Source organism: Narcine bancroftii, chromosome 13, assembly GCF_036971445.1.
Source record: "Narcine bancroftii isolate sNarBan1 chromosome 13, sNarBan1.hap1, whole genome shotgun sequence".
NCBI classification, from domain to species: domain Eukaryota; kingdom Metazoa; phylum Chordata; class Chondrichthyes; order Torpediniformes; family Narcinidae; genus Narcine; species Narcine bancroftii.
In genome coordinates this window covers 18,411,518-18,434,661 of record NC_091481.1, presented here as the reverse complement: position 1 = coordinate 18,434,661, position 23,144 = coordinate 18,411,518, and the positions used below count along the sequence as shown (strand labels likewise).

Genomic DNA, 23,144 nt, shown 5'->3' with positions numbered 1-23,144 from the left:
TATATTCAGGAAGGAAACCTGGGAAATATGGATAACAAGGTCAAAGCTTCACAAAGTTCTTGCACCGTTCTTTCAACTTTATTACTTTTTAAACATCAAGTACTTCAGTTTTGATCTTTAGCCATGATTAATCTGGTGTCCTGGCCTTGAGGTGAGCAGCTTGTTCGCATTCCAATAGTTTTTCCTGGAAATGAATCATTGCACACCTATGTCGATTTATTATGTATGCCTTTTTTTTTGCAACAACTCAAGCAGAGCCTTCTCCTTGCTGTTAACTTGCTGTATCAATGATTCAAGATACTGAGCCACCTGGTTAAGTTCCTTTCCTGCAGGCAATTGATTTTGTCAACAATACCAAGAACTATTCAAAACACATCCTGTTTTCTACCTTGCTAACGCAAATTTTAAAAGGACATTGACAAAAATATTTGTATGCTCTCAAATGAAGTTCACTCAGGTTATATGGTTTTACATTATATCCTCATTACCCTCAAGAACTAATACTGTAATGTCTGCCTCTCAAGAACCTACTCAAAAATGTGAAATAAAAAGTTTCAAATGTCATTCAAAGTTAAGGCACGGGGGTGTGATGAACACACTGAAGGCAAATCACCTGGCGTATGTTTCCACAGTTATCTCATTTGATTTTGTCAAGTCTGAAATAAACAGTAGCCTCTTCCAAAAATCATTTTGTCACTTTTTAACACAACACATAAATCAGTTCTGACACCAAAATCATGAAAGATTTGCCTCCTCATCTTCTCTTCTGCCCCAGATCTTCAGAGCCCTCTGTTCCTCTTCCATACCAACAACATAGTAAATGTTCCACACTGCTTTGGGTTAAGAATTACCTTTTTTTTGGGTCAGCCATTTCACATGCAAAACCTTCTCTGGATCTGAGTGGATCCTTTCTTAGATCTGTGCTTGGCCCACTGCTCTACTCACTCTGCACCCATGACTGGGTGGCTACGCACAATTCCAAGTTCGCCGATGACACCACAGTTGTTGGCAGAATCATAGACAGCAATGAGGAAGCATACAGGAAGGAAGGAGATGGATCAGCTCGTTGAGTGGTAGTTCAACAAAAACCTTGCACTTAACGTTAGCAAAACCAAGGAGATGATTGTGGATTTCAAGTCAGGAGAACGCCAATCAGTTCTCATCGATGGGACAGGAGTGGAAAGGGTTAAGAACTTCAAGTTCCTGGGTGTCAACATCTCTGCGGGGCCTTCACATCAATCTAATCATGAAGAAGGCTCACCAGCAGCTGTACTTTTTTGAGAAAATTTGACCAAAGTCTCTTGCAAATTTCCACCAATGTACCATGGAGAGCATTTTGTCTGATTGAATCGCTGTCCTGTACAGAGGTGCCAATGCACAGGACAAGAAAAATCTATAGAGAGTTGTGAACTAAGCCAGCACCATTACAGACATCAGTCTCCACTCCATTGACGACATCTACAGGAGACGGTAGTTCAAGAAAACAGGCTCTATTCTCAAGGACCACCACCTCCCAAGCCATGCTCTCTTCTCACTGCTGCCATCAGGAAAGAGGTGCAGGAGCCTGAAGACAAGCACCCAGTGGCACAAGGACAACTTCCTCCCCTCTGCCATCAGATTCCTGAATGAACAATGAACCACAGACACTGGCTTACTTTAAGTTTTTCTTTATCTTGCACTATTTTTATTTATTTTTTAAGGTGGTTTATATAAACGTTTGCATTGTGATGTTGCCGCAAATCAACGAATTGCGTGACATGTAAATAAAATCTGATTCTGATCATCATGCCTATCAGTACATATTCCAGCTTATCTCTGACATGTCATTTTGTTGTCTTTTATGTTATCATTGTGTATGACCTCTGGCTTTTTGATTGGGATTAGTGAAAATATTTGTTAATTATGCCTGCCATTGACCTCAGGCGGTGCAGCCGTGTACCAAATGCTGTTTTCAAACTGCTAATATGTTTTAAAGGGCATGTAGCATATAACCTGGACACACAGCATCATTCTTTCCACCTTCTAAGCAGACTACAATAAGAGCTTTCATGAAAAGATGACATCAAACGAATCACAGCCTGGTTATTTTAGCAGGAAACAATTGAATGTCCCCATGAAATGGAACATTTCCAATTGAATCCTTCAAAGAAAACCAATGAAACACATTGATATGCCAATGGGTAGGTCTGTAGCTTTTGTTACAGATGAAGCCAATACATCTCTTTCTTTCGGGCAAGCTGGTCTCTGACTTCCCCCAGCTCTGATGAAGAATAAGAGGAGGTGTATTGAGAGCATCTGGCTGGCTATATATGATTGCTGTAGACAGTGGATCAGAGCTCAGTCCACAGGACTATAAGAGTGGGAGAGAGGAACGCTGGGGTCTCTCCCTCCATTGATGTATTCTACCAGGATCGTTGTCGGAAGAGGGCTCGCAAAATCATTAAGGACCCCCTACCACCCCGCACACAGCATCTTCCAGCTACTGCCATCGGGAAAGAGATACAGAAGTATCAGAGCCCGAAACACCAGGCTGAGAAACAGCTTCCTCCCTTGATCAGAGGGACTGTTGAATGACTGATGAACTCCACTTACAATCCCTCCAAGACACTACTATTATTTAACAATATTTATTTATTTTTATATATGTACTGCATATACTGTAAGTTGCTTGAAAATATGTGTGCATGTCTTTTTTTAATTTTTCTTAAACTTTATTTAAGATTTTATAACATGAATAACATATAGGATTACATTTTTAAAAATTAAGAATAAAATAATAAAATTACAATACAATATCAGTAATCTAAATAAACTATACCCTCCCCAATAATTATTACACATTAATAACCCAACTCAAATTAGTCTAACCCCCCTTTCCCCCCAAAATAAAGAGTGAAGAATTAATAAAGTTAATAATATATGTGAGAAAAAAACCCACTTACAAAAAAAAACATAACCGATTAAAATACTAACAAAAAAAAGTAATTAATACTAAGATATCAGACTTAAAAAACATATTTAAATCAAACTTAAATGCATATATTTAACAAACGGAGTTAAGATGAAACATATATTTAACTCAAACTTAATATAAAAAATTAGTAAAGTTAGTAACATTATCTATCAAAAATTCTTAAACAATAATCAATTCTTAAAAAAAATTGTAGCATGAAAAAATAAAGATGAAAAAAAAACTTTCTCTATAGAGATAAACCTTCACCAAATATCAACTAACTTCACATCTATCATCATATTAGTCACATAAACCACCATCTTAAAACAAAATTCAAACCTCATTAAGCATTGTACAATTCAATTTTAGTACACTTCCACCATTTTTCCCTTTTACTCTTGAATAGTTATCCAATAAAAACCTCACAAAGATAAGCGTATACAGAGCCGTTGTCATACCCACACTCCTGTTCGGCTCCGAATCATGGGTCCTCTACTGGCACCACCTACGGCTCCTAGAACGCTTCCACCAGCGTTGTCTCCGCTCCATCCTCAACATCCATTGGAGCGCTCACACCCCTAACGTCGAGGTACTCGAGATGGCAGAGGTCGACAGCATCGAGTCTATGCTGCTGAAGATCCAGCTGCGCTGGGTGGGTCATGTCTCCAGAATGGAGGACCATCGCCTTCCCAAGATCGTGTTATATGGCGAGCTCTCCACTGGCCACCGTGACAGAGGTGCACCAAAGAAAAGGTACAAGGACTGCCTAAAGAAATCTCTTGGAGCCTGCCCCATTGACCACCGCCAGTGGCTGATAACGCCTCAAACCGTGCATCTTGGCGCCTCACAGTTTGGCGGGCAGCAACCTCCTTTGAAGAAGACCGCAGAGCCCACCTCACTGACAAAAGGCAAAGGAGGAAAAACCCAACACCCAACCCCAACCAACCAATTTTCCCCTGCAACCGCTGCAATCGTGTCTGCCTGTCCCGCATCGGACTTGTCAGCCACAAACGAGCCTGCAGCTGACGTGGACTTTTTACCCCCTCCATAAATCTTCGTCCGCGAAGCCAAGCCAAAGAAAGAAAGTTATCCAATAAAAGCTCCAATACCACATTTAAATATCCCCAATCATTACGTTAAAATTCAGATATCCAAATAATAAAAACACATCTACAACGAAATCTATATCTTCAACAAATGGAGCATAAACCACAAACAAAATTCAAGCCTCATTAAGAATTGTACAATTCAATTTATAACTTTCACCATTATTCCCTTCGATCTATAACTAAAATAGCAAAATAATATACACCAGAATTACCACTCCTTTCACCTTAAAGTTAAAGAAAAAATATTTAAAAAAACTTATCCATCCCATTCACATTTAAATTTCAGATATTCCTTATCCACTGAATAAACTTTACAAAAAAAACCACATCAATTTTTAGTTTTTTAAACAATCAAATACTTTCTTATGCTTTTTTTAATATTTAAACAAAAAAAAACCCTTCACTCTTTAATCTAACAATACAAAAAAAAACGAAAAAAAAAATGGGTAGGAGGTTAAAAATACCCCCTCCCGTCTAAACTGCGCAATGCGGTAACTCCCAAAAAAAAATGGGTGTGAGATAACTCACACGTAGCAGATGACTTTCAGGAAATAGTGCCTATCCAGTTCTCTCCCCCAACTCTCACTTCATCTTAAACTAACATCCTCATTATTTAATATCCCTTTTTTTTAAAAAAAAACATTAAAAAAAAGGACAACTCTTCTTTTAATCAGCTCCAACTATTTGTATCGTACTTTTTTTGTAATATTTTGTAAAATTCTTAAATAAAATTTTCCCATCTGTTTGACATGGTACAGTCTGTATTGTGTAAATGTGGGTAAAAGCATCCATCCTTTTCCTTGCTAATAAAATATACAAAATCGATCTGGAAGGTTTTTATGTAATTGGTACAGAAGAAACCAACTAAGCGACTGCTTCACAGGGCCATAAAATGTGAGCAGAGTTCGAAGGGGACCATAGCCAAAAAAGCTTGAGAATGGCAGACCTTGAAGTCTGAAAAAGAAAGTTTATCATGGTCACAGACTAATGAAATAGTATGAAGATATTAACACCATGTCATTCAAAGGACTAATGTGCATTAGACCTTTTACATAATTGGTGATCAAAGCAAACAAAGCTGCATAGATTTCTGAATGTATTGACCTACATTCCCCAATAGAGAAGAGTCAAATGGATTTCTAGCTATTATTTGATCCTGCATGAACCTATTATTCCACATTGAGGATAGAAGCTGATCCCAACAAACACGAACCCATTATTATACCCACTAACAATTTCATCAATGTCGCAGGATCCACACAAGAGAATAACCCTAATTAAGGTTATCCATTGAGGAAATGGAGTGCCTACTCTGGAGTTTAGAAGAATATGAAGATCTGATATAATTGGAACATACTGTATATCAGGCAACTTACAGTGTGGAACGTGAGACAATGCTTTTCCTGGGAGATAAAATTTTGAACTGTGGTAAGGCTAAGATAAGGAGGAATTTCTTCTCTCATAGGGCTATCAGTCTTTTGGAATTCTCTCGCCCCTTTTAGCTTTGTAATGCACAAGGGAAAGAAGTTCCTTGATAGAGCTGAGTTCCTTTGCTGGATGCAACTGCTCCCCTCTTAAAGAACCTTGACTCATCTGGATCATGCTCCTTCACCGAGTCTCAGGCGACACTCAGCAAATGACGCAACCTTTTATAAGTGGCAAGATGCTTCTGACACGGTGTGGTGCACTGAGGTAACAGCAAGCAAGCACAAAACTCGAAAGACTGTACAACAGGCTTATTCAGGTATAAATCTGAACATCGGTTCATGCTTCGGTGGCTCCCGCGTGACTGGCTCAGGTGGGGCCAGCTCAGGTCTATATTCAGATCAGCTGATTGACAGCCGGCCAGGTGGAGTCAGCCCTTAGTTTAGGTACAGAGATCTCCCCCTGCAGTAGGCTGGTGGTCGTGTCACCACACACTGCAGCTAGAACTATAATTTCACTATGAGGTTAATTGTCCACTTTGTTATTTTTTTATTCCCCCCTACCCATTCCATGAGCAGCATAAGAATGTGCCCCATTTCCAATCCAATCCAACTGGCTGACCCTTATTTCATTTACGTTTATTAGAAAAATGACATGAAAAACCAATTTTATTCTTTTATTTTGTTAAAGATTCCCAGTCAGGTAGGTAACAACTTTGCATCACAATCCAAATCATGCTCCCATAAAGTTGTACCTTTTCTGAAATACAGAAAAGTCAGATTGCTTGGGGCTTCTGCACCTACTTCTGCTGGTAAAAAAAAAATTGATGGTGTTATTCTGTTAAATGTAGGTAACCTCTGTGGTGGAAAATGCATTCTTCAGGATCCAGCGTTATGGTAGCACAATAAAGAATTTGTTTGAAAAATGGGGAGCAAATTCTGGCATCAGAATTAGAGGAATCATGGGAGTTTATCTTGTCTGACTTGCTCGGGTTGTTATATTTCTTGTAACATGTGTTTGCAGTCATGAGGGATGTTCATAAATGCTGATCCATGAACTTCTAGTACAAAAGGTTCTTGACATCATTGATTTGAACAGTTTATCATGTATCAGGCCAAATATAGCAGAATTCACTTCGAATTTATTCACAGGTACACTTTGAGAATGTAAACTATTATTCCATTAAGCTAATCTTTTGATACTCACAGCAGATCAACATACACTTCTGAATATTTCTAATGAAGGATAAATATTCGTTGAATTTTCTTATTTGAATTCAGGTGCATAGTTGTGCATTGCCACACTGTGGCCGGTTGAGGGTTCACAACTGCAAACCTTGACATAGTGAAGTTCCCGGTCTTAATTTTAAATATTCCATTGTTAAATCATGTGGATCTGAATAATGAAAATAAAGGAAAGAAACTTGCCCCAAAATACTTAAGTTATTTTCCTTGCTAGTGCTTGACATGAAGGCCTAATTTCATGAGTGACATGCCCCATACTTTTAACTTGCCCTCTATCACCTTACATTTCTGCCAACTATTATGGGTACTGAAAGCATTGCAAGATCTTACTCTTTTGCGTCAGTAGAATAATATGGCTTAATTTTAACATCCCAAAACTAAACAGATGAATGCAAACATTGCTCCAAAAATTCAACCACTTGGAAGGGAGAAGACTTTCAGAGGAGATATATGACATAGAGTTTTGGAGCTGTTTCAGCATAGTGGAGGTTATTTGACCAATCAACACTTGGACATTTCCTAATAGAGCAATCCTGACAGTCCCACTGTCCAGATCTTCCTCTGTAACTCTGCAAATTATTCTCTCTTAATTGCCTATCCAACTCCCTATTGAAGACTCTGATTTGTACGGTTTCCTCCACCACTATAGGTAGTGAATTCCAGATCTGATTAAAAATCCTTTCAATCCAACACAAAAAAACACAGGAAATTAGGTCACCGGGCCATTCAGTCTTGCCCTGCCATTCAATACGTCACCTATGAGACCAGAGGAGCCGACACACTTGACTACTGCTACACCACTATGAAAGACGCCTACTGAGCGATACCGCGACTGCAATTCGGCAAGTCTGATCACCTGGCTGTACTTTTACTCCCGGCTTACAAGCAGAGATTGAGGAGCACTGCACCAGTCATGAGGACAGGGAGGGAGATGGAAGAGCATCTGCAAGACTGCTTTAAATCAGTGGACTGAAACATATTCAAGCTCATCCTTAGACTTGAATGAATACGCAACATGTGTCACCAACTTCATCAAGACCTGTGTGGATGAATGTGTGCCCACATGCACGTACCAGGTGTTCCCCAACCAGAAGCCTTGGATGAATCAGAAGATTCACACCCTGCCATTTAATGCTGTCCAGGTACAATCTGCGGAAGGCCATTTCTGAAACAAAGTGGCAATTTTGGAAGAAGCTAGAGACAGAAACAAATACAGGCCAGCAATGGCAGGGAGTAGAGGCCATTACAGCCTACAAAGTGAGGGTGAACACTATAGATGGCTGTGATTGGTTCTTGGTTTTTGATCCTTCGAAATATTCCATACAGAATTTAAACGGGAGATGGGGGAGGGTGTGCTTAAGGAGATTTTTGAAGAAGAGATGTCTTAAATTTAATTGGATCTAGTTGTGTGAGTACAGTAGGGTGAAGATTCTTCCAGTGCTTTAATTGTACGGGGAAATAATGAATTACTGTACACATCTGTCTTGGAAGATAGCACTACAAATTGGATTGCGTGCCCCTGTCTGCGCCTAGCAGGCTTGGGTTCAATATAGAATTGGTCATCTACATCAAGCTGGCAGTTTAGCATTTTGTAAAAACAGGTCAGGCGATGTGCTTCACGTCTGTCTAAGCTCCACTAATGAATCCAAGAGCCTTGTAACACTTGCTTCTCTTCCATATGTATTTTTTACAAATTGGGCTGTCTGACTTTGGACTCAATCGATGGTAGTAGTGTTTTTGTTTGTTTTTTCTTCACTGCCCAAAGATCTGAAATCCTTGTATGCCCACTTTGAGAAGGAGAACCTAATAGTGGCTACGAGAATCCCTGCAAAGGCCGAGGTCCCTGTGATATCTGTCTCTGAGGCTGACGTCAGGACATCATTCATGAGGGTGAACCCTCGCAAGCCCTGACAGTGTACCTGGCAGGGTACTGAAAATATGTGCCAACCATCTAGCCAGAGGGTTCACAGACATTTTCAACCTCTCATTGCTGCAGTCAGAGTTTCCCACCTGATCCAAAAGGGCATCAATCATCCCAGTGCCTAAGAAGACCTGAGTGAGCTGCTTCAACAACTATTGCCCAGTAGCACTAACATCTCCTGTGATGAATTGCTTGGAGATATTGGTTATGGCCAGAATTAACTCATGCCTAAGCAAAGTTCGCCTGTCATCACAACTGCTCCACTGCAGATGCAATATTGCTGGCTCTCCACTCACCTCTGAATCATCTCAGAAACAGCAACTTATACGTATAGCTGCACTTCATAAACTACACTTCAGCCTTCAACACCATTATTCCCTCAGTGATGGTCAAGAAGCTCCAAACCCTAGGCCTCTGCACTCCCCCTCTGCAACTGCATCATTGACTTCGTCATCGGAAGACCACAGTCAGTACAAATTGGAAACAATGCCTCCTCCATGCAAACTATCAATACAGGACGTATGCTTAGCCCACTGCTCTACTCACTGTACACCCAAGATTGTGTGGCCAGGCACAATTCCAATGCTATCTACAAATTTACTTGATGACACCACGGTTGTTGACAAAATCACAAACGGCAATGAGGAAGCATACAGGAGGGAGATAGATCAGGCTATTGAGTGATGTCGCACAAACAACCTTCCACTCAATTTCAGCAAAACCAAAGCGATGATTCAGATAGAAGTCAGGAGGACATGATCAAGATCTCACTGAGGCATCAGTAGTGGAGAGGGTCAAGATACCTGCATGTCAACATCTCTGAGAATCTGTCCTGGAGCCTCCATGTTGAAGCAATCATGACGAAGGCTAGCCAGCGGCTATACCTTGTGATGTGTTTGAGGAGATTCGGTATGTCACCAAAGACACTTGAAAACTTCTGCAGGTGTACCATAGAGAGCATTCTGGTTGGTTACATCACTATCTGGTACAGAGGTGCCAAATCTCAGGACAAGAAAAAACACCAGAGGATTGCTAACCTGGCCTGCAACATCACGGACACCAGACATCACTCCATCACGAGGCAGTGTTCTTACCATTAGAGATAGGGACCTCGCACAGTGGATAGAAACTGAATGGTGTCATTAACAAGCTTTAGTAATATCCTCTTAGCTTCACTAAGGCCCATAGTCTCCGCGAGATAGTGACCAGCTGTCTGTATTGAGATATCGACCAAAGGTTTGCACTGTGGAGGATCATGTGGCCTCCCTGGCAGAAACTTGATCAGAAGGCGCCACATCTGTCAATCAAGGTCAAGACCACCCATGCTGTGCACTAACATTGTAATTGGCCTCTTTAAGAAAAAACACACACACACGTTGCCATTGGCTTTGTTAATCGCCTGCCTGGGCAGACCCTACTAACCAGTAGAGGGGGTATAAAACATAGAGCAACTGGGTCTTTTTACCCTGAGGAACAAACCCGAGCTCCACTCCAAGTCACAAGCTAGAGACCAAACTGGAGAGTTGATATCAAGATGTGTGCCAGTAATGGAGGCTGGGCTCTTGTGGTGCACACTAGCAAACCATTGTTTTACTGTGTTTCTTCTTTCCATTTAATCTTTGTGCTGTTCCTGCAGTAGATTTAAGGGTGGTGGGTACTGTTACCACATGTTTTCTCTACACTATTTAGAGTGGTTTGTTGTGTCTGATGTGGCAGCACTGCATGCACCTTGTCTGAGTGGATGAGTGTGTGTGAGATTCCCGGTGGCGAATTTCTCTCGTCAGCAAATGAAGACTTCTGTTACGATCTATGTCGAGACTTGTTGCTTCTCGGACCTGATGAACTTGATCCTCACACAACAGGTCTCCACTTCAACACATTTCCAATTACATCTTGGGCCTCAGCAGAGAAATCATTTGTTATTACAACATCAAAGGTAACAGGAAATTGGGTTAATTCTGGAAAGACCTAAAAGATGAGAACACTCAACCCCAGGAAGGTGAAGGACTCCATGTCAGCGCATGATCCTCGATACATGGTTGAGCTGTTTAATGACAAATAACTGTTACACATTGGTGAATTTGTCTTCTTTGTCCCAAAGAAATGTGTAAAGAGTTGATGTCTATACCATTGATGAGAACAGGCTGAGAGAGATGTGTGGTTCATGAAATACAAGCTTTTTGTTTATATCTCATCCAACCATGTCAAGATTGAAATCTCCCAAACATTTCTACTTTTGTCTTCTTATAATAGGTTTTGAACAAGCTGGCGCTCATGAAAATATTTTTACAGAACCTGATGTAGAGATTCTCAGCTTGTTTGAGAACTCAAACAAATCCTCCAAAGTTGACTTTTCAGAATGTTATATTTTTAGGACTGTTAATGCTTAACTAAATACCTTGACATGTTCTTTAAGTGAAGCAGATTGCAAATTTGCAAACTATGATGGACATGGGTAGCATTTTGGACAGATGTCAATTAATACTGAACATTGTTTTGCTGATTTGTACTGATGTGTCAAGTCTTAATTACAGTACTTCTTCTTCCACCATTAAACAAAAATAGAGTGCATCATTGGTATGTATTTTGCAGTTATTCCAGTACAAAATGAATCTATATAAGAATCAGTCACAGCAAATTAGCACAATATCATAGCAAATGTTAATTTACAGTTTACTCAAGTAAAACTAGTTTTTCACTGCAGATCCACATATTAATGTCAGTCTAATACAGAAATTCTATATTAATTGAGCAAATAATTATATTATTTACAAAGTTTACCTAAAGCTTTCACATTGGATGATGTCACACTCAGAAATGACCAATAGATTTTTTTTTAATTGCATGTCGATTGCTAACGTTACACTTTGAAGGGACATCTTGTTGCTACTGCACCATCTGAACCATGACTGCTTTCCATGCCTTATCTTTGTCAAAGTCCTTTGTGGCAGATTTGGGTATCTAGATGAGAAATATAATTATTTCAACACCAAAAAAAATGAAACAATAATAGCATTGAGAAACCAATAATCTGCCTGAAAAAAAAAGAAACGCTGGAAATACTCAGAAGCTCAGGCAGGGGGAAATAATTGCTCAGGATGATGACCTCTCACGATGAAGAGACACTCCACATGATCTGCTATTTCTATCAGTTCTATCTCTTTTTCAGATTTCCAGCAACTGCAGTTTTATTGATTGATAGTTTGACAAGATTCATTTACGAGTAATTTTATTAAAAAGCAAAAATATTTTTTTATTTCAGCTTTTATTCAATATAATGAGTCATATCATATTAACAGATTTCCTAATCAGAAGTTCAGACAAGAAGTGCCGGAAGCAAACGATCTTCAAATATCTGGGGGAAATAAGCTGCAGTATGATTAACTTGCTCCTCTTGTCTTTGCATTATTTTGAATTCATTCATATGTTTTTATACTTGCCTCAACAGCCTTGCAGCTGTCCTTCTCAAGGTCTGCTATATTCCATGTTGACTCATAATATTTAAGCTGCATCTTGTAGCTCACGCAGTGGACAAATGTGGCAAGCATAAGACTGGACTGAACGAGCAACAGAAGTATCACAACAAAAACCAGAATATCATATGACTGCTGCAAGAACAGAGTTGGAGAAAATCAGCTTAGAGGGAATTTTAAGATGGAGAAAGAGTAACAATTATTTATTTTCAGATTGGAATGTAAAATCAGCAAATGCAAGTGATAAATCTGGAGAGTTGTAAAATAAACACATGGATGATACAGCTCTCTCAATTTAGGCCCCAAAGCAAATTGGAAAATCAACTCCTCTTAAAAATGTGAAAGGGAATTGTCCCACGGAGGTATCAGGAGCTTACTAGATATCTTAACTATCCTCAGTTCAATTATGTATTTTCAATATGCTAATTAGAGAACATTATCCAAAATTGAATGTAACTACATAACAATTACTAATTTAACACTTAGATACGTGGACTGGAATAAATAAAATGAATGAAAGAAAAACAATAATAAGAATATTTTTCCCAACTTCTAGCATACTTACAAGCAAATTTGTTGAACTTTGACGAAAGATGTTAATGAACTTCATAATACTGAAGGATAGATAGCCAGAGGCAGTAAATAACATTGGAGTGGTGATACTGCTTATAGCAATTAAGACCTCTATCTAAACAAACAAAACAAATACCTATTACAATTAGAGGGCACAGACAATATATTCTTTTGCATATACTCATTATCAAGAAACAAGTTCAATAGTATAAGCAAACTTGATGTGGATTATAGACTATTTACAGCGTAGAGAACTACAGTGAAATTGTGATTTATCATTCAAATATCCAGTGATGATCAGAAACTACAGAATCTCCAAGTTGAAAAAAAAATGGAGTTTCATATATCAACGTTTGTGGCATTTACCATATTTGGAAACAGGTTCTATAAAATATCAGATAAAATAATATAGCCAGATATACTACCAGTTGTTTAAAATCAAATTGCATCTTTTGTGAATTTTTTTTAATTTCAAAACCGGAGAACTCAAGGTAATCTTCCAAAGAGCTCAGAAGTCTGATTGAAGTAAGGAAACTAATATATACAGATCTCGTGACACATTTAAAGTATGCTGAAGGACAGTGAATTTCAATGCTAAATTTATACCTGGAATCTGAGCCTAGTTAATTCTCCAAAGGACTTTTTCTAATCCACCAATGAAGTTCAAAAGTTCAATGTGCTCAAAAGTTATTAATGTTAATTAGATTTCTTTTTGGTGATTTGACTTCCAAACACAATGACGCTGAAGGATTGAACTGCCCAAACTCTCTATTCCCTGCATCTTGCATTTTACAACTTTGTCTGAGCCTAGACCCAACACATTGGCGCAGCCACCCAGTTTTAAATCACCCAGTTTTAAGTCTGCAACAATTATCAAGAAATAAAGCAATAAATTCATGAAATTAAAATTGCTGAAACCTGGGCTTGAAGTTATTTCTCTCCAATGAAATGAACGGAGAAGCTCAATGTGGTTGGCAGCGAGATTTCTCAGATGACAGAGTTAACAATTCACTGCAGAACTCCAAGAGAGGTCTGGATTCCAGCCACCTGTGGTCTTGCTTCCATTTCCAAGAGAAGTCCAGAGGCCATTCTCCTTCCCACCCTGTCACCCCACCCTGATTGTTCTCTTTCGTCACTCCAACAGGTGTTCAAAAAGTCCTGGCTTCCAGTGTTTGCCAGTAAGCTGCTTTTTGCAAGGTCTGCACTTCAGAGCTCACTATTCAAACCTGCGCACTGCACCTAAATTTGAAGCCCATCAGCCATTGGGGTTCCACTTGTTTAACAGGATCATTTATGATGCTGGACAGCCCATTAATACAGGTGAAGTACCATATTTCTAAGAGAAATGTCATGATGAATGTGAAGCTACTGATCCAAAACAATGCATTGTGTGTCACCTACTTACCATGAACTTGGAAGGGTATTCTGCTGTAACATGGCTTGCAATAGCACCGGGAAAACACTGGAAGAAGCAATGATATCAAGAACACTGTGAACAGTACACCAGATCCTGATTGAATTTTCCTGAAAACACCACTCAGATGTAGACCTTGGAGTCTCCTAGAACTTGCAACACTGCCTGAGTGAAAGCTCTTGGCTCATCACAAATGTTGACTGCTCCATACACACTTGGTGGTTTTCCTGATTGAACCCCATTTTGACAAACATACAAATATTCCAGAATAATCAACCTTCTATCGTTTAGTTAACAGATATGTTTATGATTTCATTCCCACCAAAAAAGCATCTGAATTGGAAAGAACTTTTGTAGCTTACAGGATAGGAAAGAAAGTTTTGGACCCACAGGTACAAAAACGATTCCCCCCCCCCCCCCCCCCCCACCATTCCAGATTTTGTGGTAATGTTTTATTGTTAATCATACAAAATTGAGAACACTAGTAAACTTCAAATTGACTTACTGCAGCCAAAATCCAAAAGAATGTCACAGAGAGATAAGGTCCAGGAACCAGGGCACCCATGTTTAGAGCAATAATTCCAGCAAACACTGCAGAAATTGCCACAATTACTTCAACCGCCTGCAGAAAAAAATATTGATATAGTTTACATAGCCAATACATTATTTATTCAACCGTGCCTGCCTGCCCCGCATCGGACTTGTCAGTCACCAACGAGCCTGCAGCAGACGTGGACATACTCCTCCATCAATCTTCGTCCGCGAAGCCAAGCCAAAGAACAACATTATTTATTCCAGCCGTTTAAAACAATCATAGAAATGTACAGCATGGAAACTGGCCTTTCAATCTAACTTGTCCATGCCAGATAAGTTCCCTGCATTTAGCCCTCATCCCTCTAATTCCTCCCCATCCATACGTTTTAAAAACATCACAATTATATCCATTTCTACCACATCCTCTAACAGCTTGTTTCGATACCAACCAGCCTCTGTGTGAAAAAGTTGCCCTCAGATACCTGTTCAAAATCTTTTCCCTCTCAGCTTAAATCTATGCCCTCTACATTCAGACAGTCTTGCTCTAGGGCAATGATTGTGACCTGATCCATGGTCCTCATGGCTTTAGAAACATACATAAGGGCAGCCCTGACCTTCTTATAGTACTCCAGGGGTAAAAGGTCCCAGCCTATCCAATCACTGTTTGTAACTCAAGCTCTTCTTTCCTGTGTTGCATGACATCCTTCCTATAACAGAGTTACTAGAAAGGTTATTTCTCAACTTTAAGAATTCAGCCTACAAGCAAGTACCATTTACTCACTGCTGTTAATATCATCAACATGCCAAAGGTGAACAAAAGTACATTTGTGACAAACTATTTGAAGAGCCAGCAGGTGATACATGACCCCAATTAATCGGATGATTAGATTTTCCAAAATTTATAATTAGCAAAATGCTGTTTTTGAGCTTTTTCGATTTTTAGTATTATCCACTTACCGAATAGGACTTCATAGCACGAGATGGGAATTTTATGTGGCAAAAGAAAGCGGTTTCATTGTATGACAACGCCTGCAGATATATTTTATAAGATATTAACTATTATAAAATTAGAATAACAACTAAAAAGAAAATCAAATCTTAGAAACTTGACATAAAATAGTATAATAACAGTATCTAATTTGACAATAAAAGAAATTTCTGAAATAGTTTGTGTTAATTCACTTTATCAACTCGAAAAATAGTGCACTAATTGTAATTCAATATTATTCTTAAATTGAAAATTGCTGCTACCACAAAAACGTGCAGTGCTTTAAAAATATAAATATTGAAATACTTACTTTTTGTTTCTTACAGCACCTGGTATCAGATCTTGCTGACAAGATGACTTTACTTGCCATGAGAATTTCCAAAAGTACAAGCAAAACCAAGTTAAAGTTTATCTGTGAAAGAAAATAAATGGTAAATTATGCAAACAATATTAACAAATTCAAGTAACAACCTGTTTCAGTTATTATTTTAACTCTGTGTAAATCCTTTAGTTTGTTGACCAGGAATTTCAAATTAAAGGGCGGCATGGTTAGCTTAGCAGCGACCGGAATTGGGTTTCGAATCCCACGCTGTCTGTAAGGAGTTTGTACGTTCTCGCAGTGTCTGCATGGGTTTCCTCTGGATGCTCCAGTTTCCTCCCACCATTCAAGTACCAGGGGTGTAGGTCAATTGGGTGTAATTGGACAGCACAAGCTCATGGGCTGAAGGGCCTGTTACAGTGCTGTATGTCTAAATTCTAAAACTTTTACTAAACCTTACAATACCATGGAGTTCACCCAATCTTATGATTTTGTTTACCTCTCTGAGAGCACCCCTCATCCTCCAAAGTCTTGCAACTGTATCAACTCTCTGTATTAAGCATCTCACTCACACAAAAGAACCAGATATTTTAGTATACACTTTTTAGATCTTGAGGATTATCAATAATTTGCTCTTATATTTTTAATTATAATTTCAAGAAGTGCCTTGAATTTGAAGGTCTGGGTTTTATTGAGGTTCAACAAAGTCTGCATTTTCAGATGGTAGAATATCCTACTGCAATAACAACCATGGACATACAAATTTGATGGAGCTGCCTCAGAAAGCTACTGTCCCTAAAACTGAAAAAAAAACTTGTGAACACAAGAAGCTAATTGTGTGAACTGAAGAACCTCATACAATAAAAATAAATGCATACAATTACTTGACTGAAACATCTCAAGAGCAGTGTATGTTAATTAAACATTAATTGTGATATTTTAAGACTAATTCATGCATTATATAAGTATCAGTCAAACCTGGAGTCTTTAGAAATTCCTTTACCAATCCACCAAATGCAACAAGACACTGCTAAGGGGGAATAGAGGGTATAGCAGTGACCAGAACAATGCATTCCCCTGTGCACACATTTTGAAGATAACACAATGCTGGAGAAACTCAGCAGATCAAACTGTCTGTTTTATATAGCAAAGATTAACATACACATGTTTCAGGCTTGAGCCTCTCATCAAAGTATGAGCAAAATGTGGGCAGGCACCTGAATGAAATGGTGAGGTGGAAGGGCAGGAGGACAGTCCCACAGGCAGGAGGTAAAAATAAATAAATAGACGTTGTCCTAGTGGAATAGCCTATTCTCCGTGTGTCACAACTGTGTGGTGGCCTCATCTATTAGTTCGAAGTTGAAATGTTACAGCCTATCTTCACCAATGGGTTTTCCAAAAAGGATTCATTTGAACTAACTTCATTCTGAAACATTTCAATGCATTTCTCAAAAGATGGTACATTGTTGCTCTATGTTATATAACCATAGAACACTACAGCACAGAAAACAGGCTAATTGGCCCTTCTAGTCTGTGCCGAAATATTATTTTGCTAGTCCCATTGACCTACACCCAATCCATAACCTTCCAGACTTCTCCCATCTATCTATCCATTTTATTCTTAAAACTTAAGATTGAGCTCGCATTTACCATGTCAGATGGCAGCTCGTTCCACACTCCCACCACTACCTGAGTGAAGAAATTCCTCCTAATGTTCCCCCTAAACCTTTCACCTTTAACCTTAAAGACACGTCCTCTCATATTTCTCTCTCCTAATCTAAATAGAAAGAGCCTATTTCCATTTACACTGTCTATATCCCTATTCATTTTCTAAATCTCTATCAAATCTCCCCTCAAGGAATAAAGTCCTAACCTTTTTTATCCTCTCTGGACTGCACAGTTTGTTTACATTTCATTATTTGTTTCCATGTACATTGTGTAAATTTTTGTGCACTACCAATAAGTGGAAATTCTGCCTCACTTGCAGGACAAAGAATCTCAGGGTTGTATGTGATGTCATGAATGTACTTTGACAATAAATCTGAAATATATCTGAGAAACTGCTCTTATAAGCACAAATCTAACCAAATGCAGAATGAATCCTTCATGTACCACCACCCATAACACACAAATCAGGAGATTGATGACTTTTCTCTAAAGCTTGAATAAGAGCAGCCCCATCAAAACTTACGAAGGTCTGCTAATCATTAGCGTAGCAGTTACTGCAATGGTGTTACAGCGCCAGCGATCAGGACTGGGGTTCAAATCCCACACTGACTGTAAGGAGTTTGTACATTCTCCTCAAGTCTCCGTGAGTTTTCCCTGGGGCTCCAGTTTCCTCCAAAGTGTACCAGGGGTTGTAGGTTAATTGCATGTAATTCGGCGGCACGGGCTCATGGGCTGTAGGTCTAAAAAAAAATTTTAAATATCTAGGTCAAGGCAGACCAGTTGATTAGCATCAGTCCTTCACTCTACCCATTCTCTCCTTCCACCACCAGTTAACTTTCTTTCATTCCTGTGGTAGGGATATCAAAAAATAAGAGGGGAACGGTTAAAGGTGAGAACAAGAAGTTTGAAAGGGTCTCTGAGGGCGTTATTTTTTTTACAGAGAGTAGTTGATGTCTGGAACTCACTGCCAGAGGAGGTAGTGGGATCGGATACACTCACTACATTTAAGAGGCACTTAGACAGGCCTGGAAGTCAGCCTGAAGAAAACTGAGGTCCTCCATCAGCCAGCTCCCCACCATGATTACCAGCCCCCCCACATCTCCATCGGGCACACAAAACTCAAAACGGTCAACCAGTTTACCTATCTCGGCTGCACCATTTCATCAGATGCAAGGATCGACAATGAGATAGACAACAGACTCGCCAAGGCAAATAGCACCTTTGGAAGACTACACAAAAGAGTCTGGAAAAACAACCAACTGAAAAACCTCACAAAGATAAGCGTATACAGAGCCGTTGTCATACCCACACTCCTGTTCGGCTCCGAATCATGGGTCCTCTACCGGCACCACCTACGGCTCCTAGAACGCTTCCACCAGCGTTGTCTCCGCTCCATCCTCAACATCCATTGGAGCGCTTACACCCCTAACGTCGAAGTACTCGAGATGGCAGAGGTCGACAGCATCGAGTCCACGCTGCTGAAGATCCAGCTGCGCTGGATGGGTCACGTCTCCAGAATGGAGGACCATCGCCTTCCCAAGATCGTGTCATATGGCGAGCTCTCCACTGGCCACCGTGACAGAGGTGCACCAAAGAAAAGGTACAAGGACTGCCTAAAGAAATCTCTTGGTGCCTGCCACATTGACCACCGCCAGTGGGCTGATCACGCCTCAAACCGTGCATCTTGGCGCCTCACAGTTTGGCGGGCAGCAACCTCCTTTGAAGAAGACCGCAGAGCCCACCTCACTGACAAAAGGCAAAGGAGGAAAAACCCAACACCCAATTTTCCCCTGCAACCGCTGCAACCGTGTCTGCCTGTCCCGCATCGGACTTGTCAGCCACTAACGAGCCTGCAGCTGACGTGGACTTTTACCCCCCTCCATAAATCTTCGTCCGCGAAGCCAAGCCAAAGAAAAAGAAAGAAGACAGGCAAGGCATAAAAGGAAGTGGGGAAATTATATACCAGTTTCCTGTCAGATTATTATGTAATGACGTTGGAAATATATCCTCATTTCTTTACTGTTGCTACTTAAAAATCCTGGACTCCCTACCCAATGTTCACTCGACAGATTCCAACAAGTCAAGGTGATATTTTTCTATTTTTTTTTCAACTGAAATTAAAGAGGTCAATAGAAACTGGCTTTGTCCTAGTTGGCTGCATGTTACAAATTAAGAGTGAAAAACAAAGGCAATAAAAGAAAGATTTTTATATTCACAGGAGGGGACCACTAGACCCTAAAAGAAAGGGTATGAACCTTTGTTGGTTTAACTCTTGATCAAATAATATTGGCATGTTCTTGTTAGTCACTTCATTGTTATTTTAAACAAAAATAAAACATGATAAAGAGTGAATGCAGTTACAAGGTTACTTACATTTAATGAAGCTGGATGGAGGAGCAGCTTGCACCCATACCAAATCACACATGTGGTCGTGATAGTGAACGTAGAGATAAAGAGAAGCTGGAGGTGTGGTAACTAAGAAAAAAATTCATTTAATTGTTGTCATTTTATTCTTTAACGAATATGACTATAAAGATCAAAATTTAACTTGTAATAATGTACCTACAGCATTAACTCTTCTCTTGGCTGTTGCAAAGCTGACCACTGCTGCAGGAATGCACTGGGAAAGAAAATAACAATTAAAATTATAGTTTCAAAAGAAGGAAAACAAGTGCTCAAACGATTATCGTATGCGCAATAAATACCTCTCCCAAAAAAAGCTACTTAGATGGAAAAATATTTGGGTTCCTGTTCGTTGGGATCAGTTTGAATACAAATTGTTAACCTATATATTTCATACAAACTCTGGGTTTCAGGATAAAGTGGATAGAGCAAAAAAAAACCCCTTTGTGCTCTCTCTCTTTCCCCCCCCTCCCCCCCCCCCCTCCCCCCCCCCCCCCCCCACCCTCCCTCACATGCTCTGCAATCTGAAAAGGTTGAATTGAAATGAATCTGGAACACTCCTGAACCAAATCCACTGAGTCAACGTTTTTGAATTGGCAAAAGTTGGCAGTCGCCCCCAGAAAACTTATAAGAAAGGCAAGAGGAAGCAATGTAAAAATTCTAATGGAGATTGGCTTTTGTGAAATTGGAGATAAGACAGGTTCAGGAAAGGCAAAAGATAAACTTTGCTTGGAATTTATTCTGTGGTTTACTTTGACATTAAACCAAGTGAAGAAATTCTGATCATGTTTTTAATATCGCAGAATTAATATTCATTATTTTGCAATTAATATCAATAAATAATTTCAGAAATAGTTATTTTGACTGACTAGCAAGTTCAAGTTTATACATAGCTTACAAAAAGTCAAATATTTTTACAATGTCATTCTCAGCTAAATTATGTTTTCAACAATGTAGAATTAATTTAAAACTCTAATAAGAGTGATCACAGTGAAAAGGTGCTTACGGAACCTGCTGCACAACGCAAGTAGTCCATTTCATCAGGAAATACGTTTCCCAGATAAACTGAGAAGCCAGTAATTATCAGCAGGCAACTCTGTAACATCATTGGAAATGTAATGTTTACCTGATGCAGCAGAACTTTACAGTAACAATAATTTCACAGCCTCTGAACTATTCTCTGCCCAGTGAGAAGCAATATGAAACATCCTGGAACACATAGCTTCCAAATTCTCAATAAAACAATTATATTATAAAATACTTTGAGCAAGATCTTTTTTCTCCATGCTTTGACTTTCTTTCTCCTGTAGTAATTGTTAATTGTCTGATTGTGAATGTTATTGCTTCATCTAATTATCTTTTTCTAACATTTGAAACAAAAAAAACCCAACTTATAATTTCCACCTCCTATGCCAAAACATTCTTGGTAAATTTTATATATAAACTATCAAATTTGCATATGGCCATTGCTTTCAGTTCATACACATTTGTTTCCTCAGAGTAGTTTTATTTCACATAAAAATTTATATAGGTACATTTACCCCACTTATCAGACTGTAGATCCATCCTTTGTGATGAAAACAAGTATGACATGTTCTGTCCAGCTGAAGATCACTGGATTGAAAATCCGTGGTGTAACTTCCATTGTCCTGTTTTCCTTGTTCTAATGTAGACATTTTATCATAGCCAAAGTCCTCTTTATTATTATTTTCCTTGTTCATTTTCCTTTTCGCAAAAACAAAAAGACATTAGTCAAAGGCACGGGGAAGGCTCCTGAGAAGAAAATAAGTATTTGTTCAAAGGTAAACTCACGAGCGTTTTGATGAGTAAAACTGCAAGTAACAGCAACTTCAGTGTTATGCAGCAATGTGTTGTGCTCATGCGAAGTGCTCCAGAAGATTTTACAGTGCAGTGAGCTTCTTTTGAAAAGTTTGCGCATCAAGTTTGGCTCTGGCCATAATCTATTCAAGTCACTAACAAAGCTGCAGTTCAGAAACAGTGAATTAGTGCCAGAAGAGAGGAGTGCATCCTGAATTTAAATGAGGTTGAAAGCCCAGAACAGGATCTTCACTGAAGTTAATTTACTTGTTCAAAACTTAATTCATACATATATTTAACATTGAATGAAAACAGACAATTGGTTAAAGTCTTATCGCTAAAGTGTATGTGTGTCTTCACATTTTATATATGCTCAAAATGTCTGAAAAAAAATGTTACTACAGTTGAGCTATCCTGTTGCTTTAACTGCAAAATGTATGAACGTGTGAGGCACATCTTTGTTGGACATTTGGTGATTAATGACCACAGGGAAAGACAAAAGCATGGATTACTTCAGAAATGCTCAACTATTTTGTAAATTTTATTACCCGATGTTCTCTTGAATGTTGCAAGAGAAGCACTTGTATTTTTGAAAAGCAATCCAGGGCTAAATAGTCTTCCAGAACAACAAATAGTGTTTTGAGAATTTGTACCAAGACAAAACAAGTATGAAGGTGCTTCCTTTCAATGCACTTCTTCGGAATCGCCTTGATTACAACAGGAACACTTGAAATGGATCATAAAATATATATTGCAGCACAAAAGGAGACCAGTTATTAGATCCAACCACAAGGGGCCCTAAACCTAGTCAAGTAGCAAATGTCATGGTGAAGGACAATTGGGAAATGATAATCACAATGTTGGCCAGTTTAGCACACATGAGAAGGATGAAGAGAAACCTAGAATAAAAATATTTGAGGAGGGATAATTTCAATGAACTGGAAGGGATCTGGAAATTATGTTGGAGTCAATGGTTGGCAGGCAGAAATGAATGGAGCAATAGGTACATTTCAAGACCAGGGCATTTTCTAGGAGAAAACTGGATGTCACACAAATTGGAGTGGTCTGGGTGCAATACAAACTAGAGTTTAGTTGTTTGTATAAACATGCAATTGAGATCACGTCCACTCTCCCTCTGGATGGACAGCATCAACACTACAATTCAGGGAATAGATCTTTGGCCCTTGGGAGGAATCAGTTGAGATGGATTCAAGTTGTGACCTTCCATTCATTTACCATAGTCAGATTTGTCCCCTTGAACATTGTCTTAATTCTGACATCTTTTAGGTCCCCCAGTCTATC

The 23,144-nt window shown here is 39.2% G+C and overlaps 1 protein-coding gene across 1 annotated transcript; it reads right to left on the bottom strand.

Moving 5' to 3' along the window:
- Positions 1-11,538: 11,538 nt before the first annotated feature.
- On the bottom strand, positions 11,539-21,745 carry mlc1 (modulator of VRAC current 1). The gene is made up of 11 exons (XM_069907706.1): positions 21,566-21,745; positions 21,031-21,120; positions 20,188-20,241; positions 19,995-20,096; positions 15,945-16,046; positions 15,604-15,675; positions 14,618-14,734; positions 14,104-14,160; positions 12,691-12,813; positions 12,093-12,260; positions 11,539-11,613 (listed from the first exon to the last, which is right to left on the bottom strand). Exons 1-11 carry the CDS (start codon positions 21,743-21,745, stop codon positions 11,539-11,541), a joined length of 1,140 nt encoding a protein of 379 aa, XP_069763807.1.
- Between the last annotated feature and the right edge of the window lie 1,399 nt (positions 21,746-23,144).

Excerpts from the sequence above, each read along its gene's own strand:
- mlc1 (XM_069907706.1), bottom strand. The coding sequence starts at position 21,745 with ATGAACAAGGAAAATAATAATAAAGAGGACTTTGGCTATGATAAAATG. Across the intron at positions 15,676-15,944 it reads GGTGCTGTAAGAAACAAAAA|GCGTTGTCATACAATGAAAC; the intron begins GTAAGTATTTCA and ends ATATATCTGCAG. Across the intron at positions 14,735-15,603 it reads GTGCTATGAAGTCCTATTCG|GCGGTTGAAGTAATTGTGGC; the intron begins GTAAGTGGATAA and ends TTTTTTCTGCAG.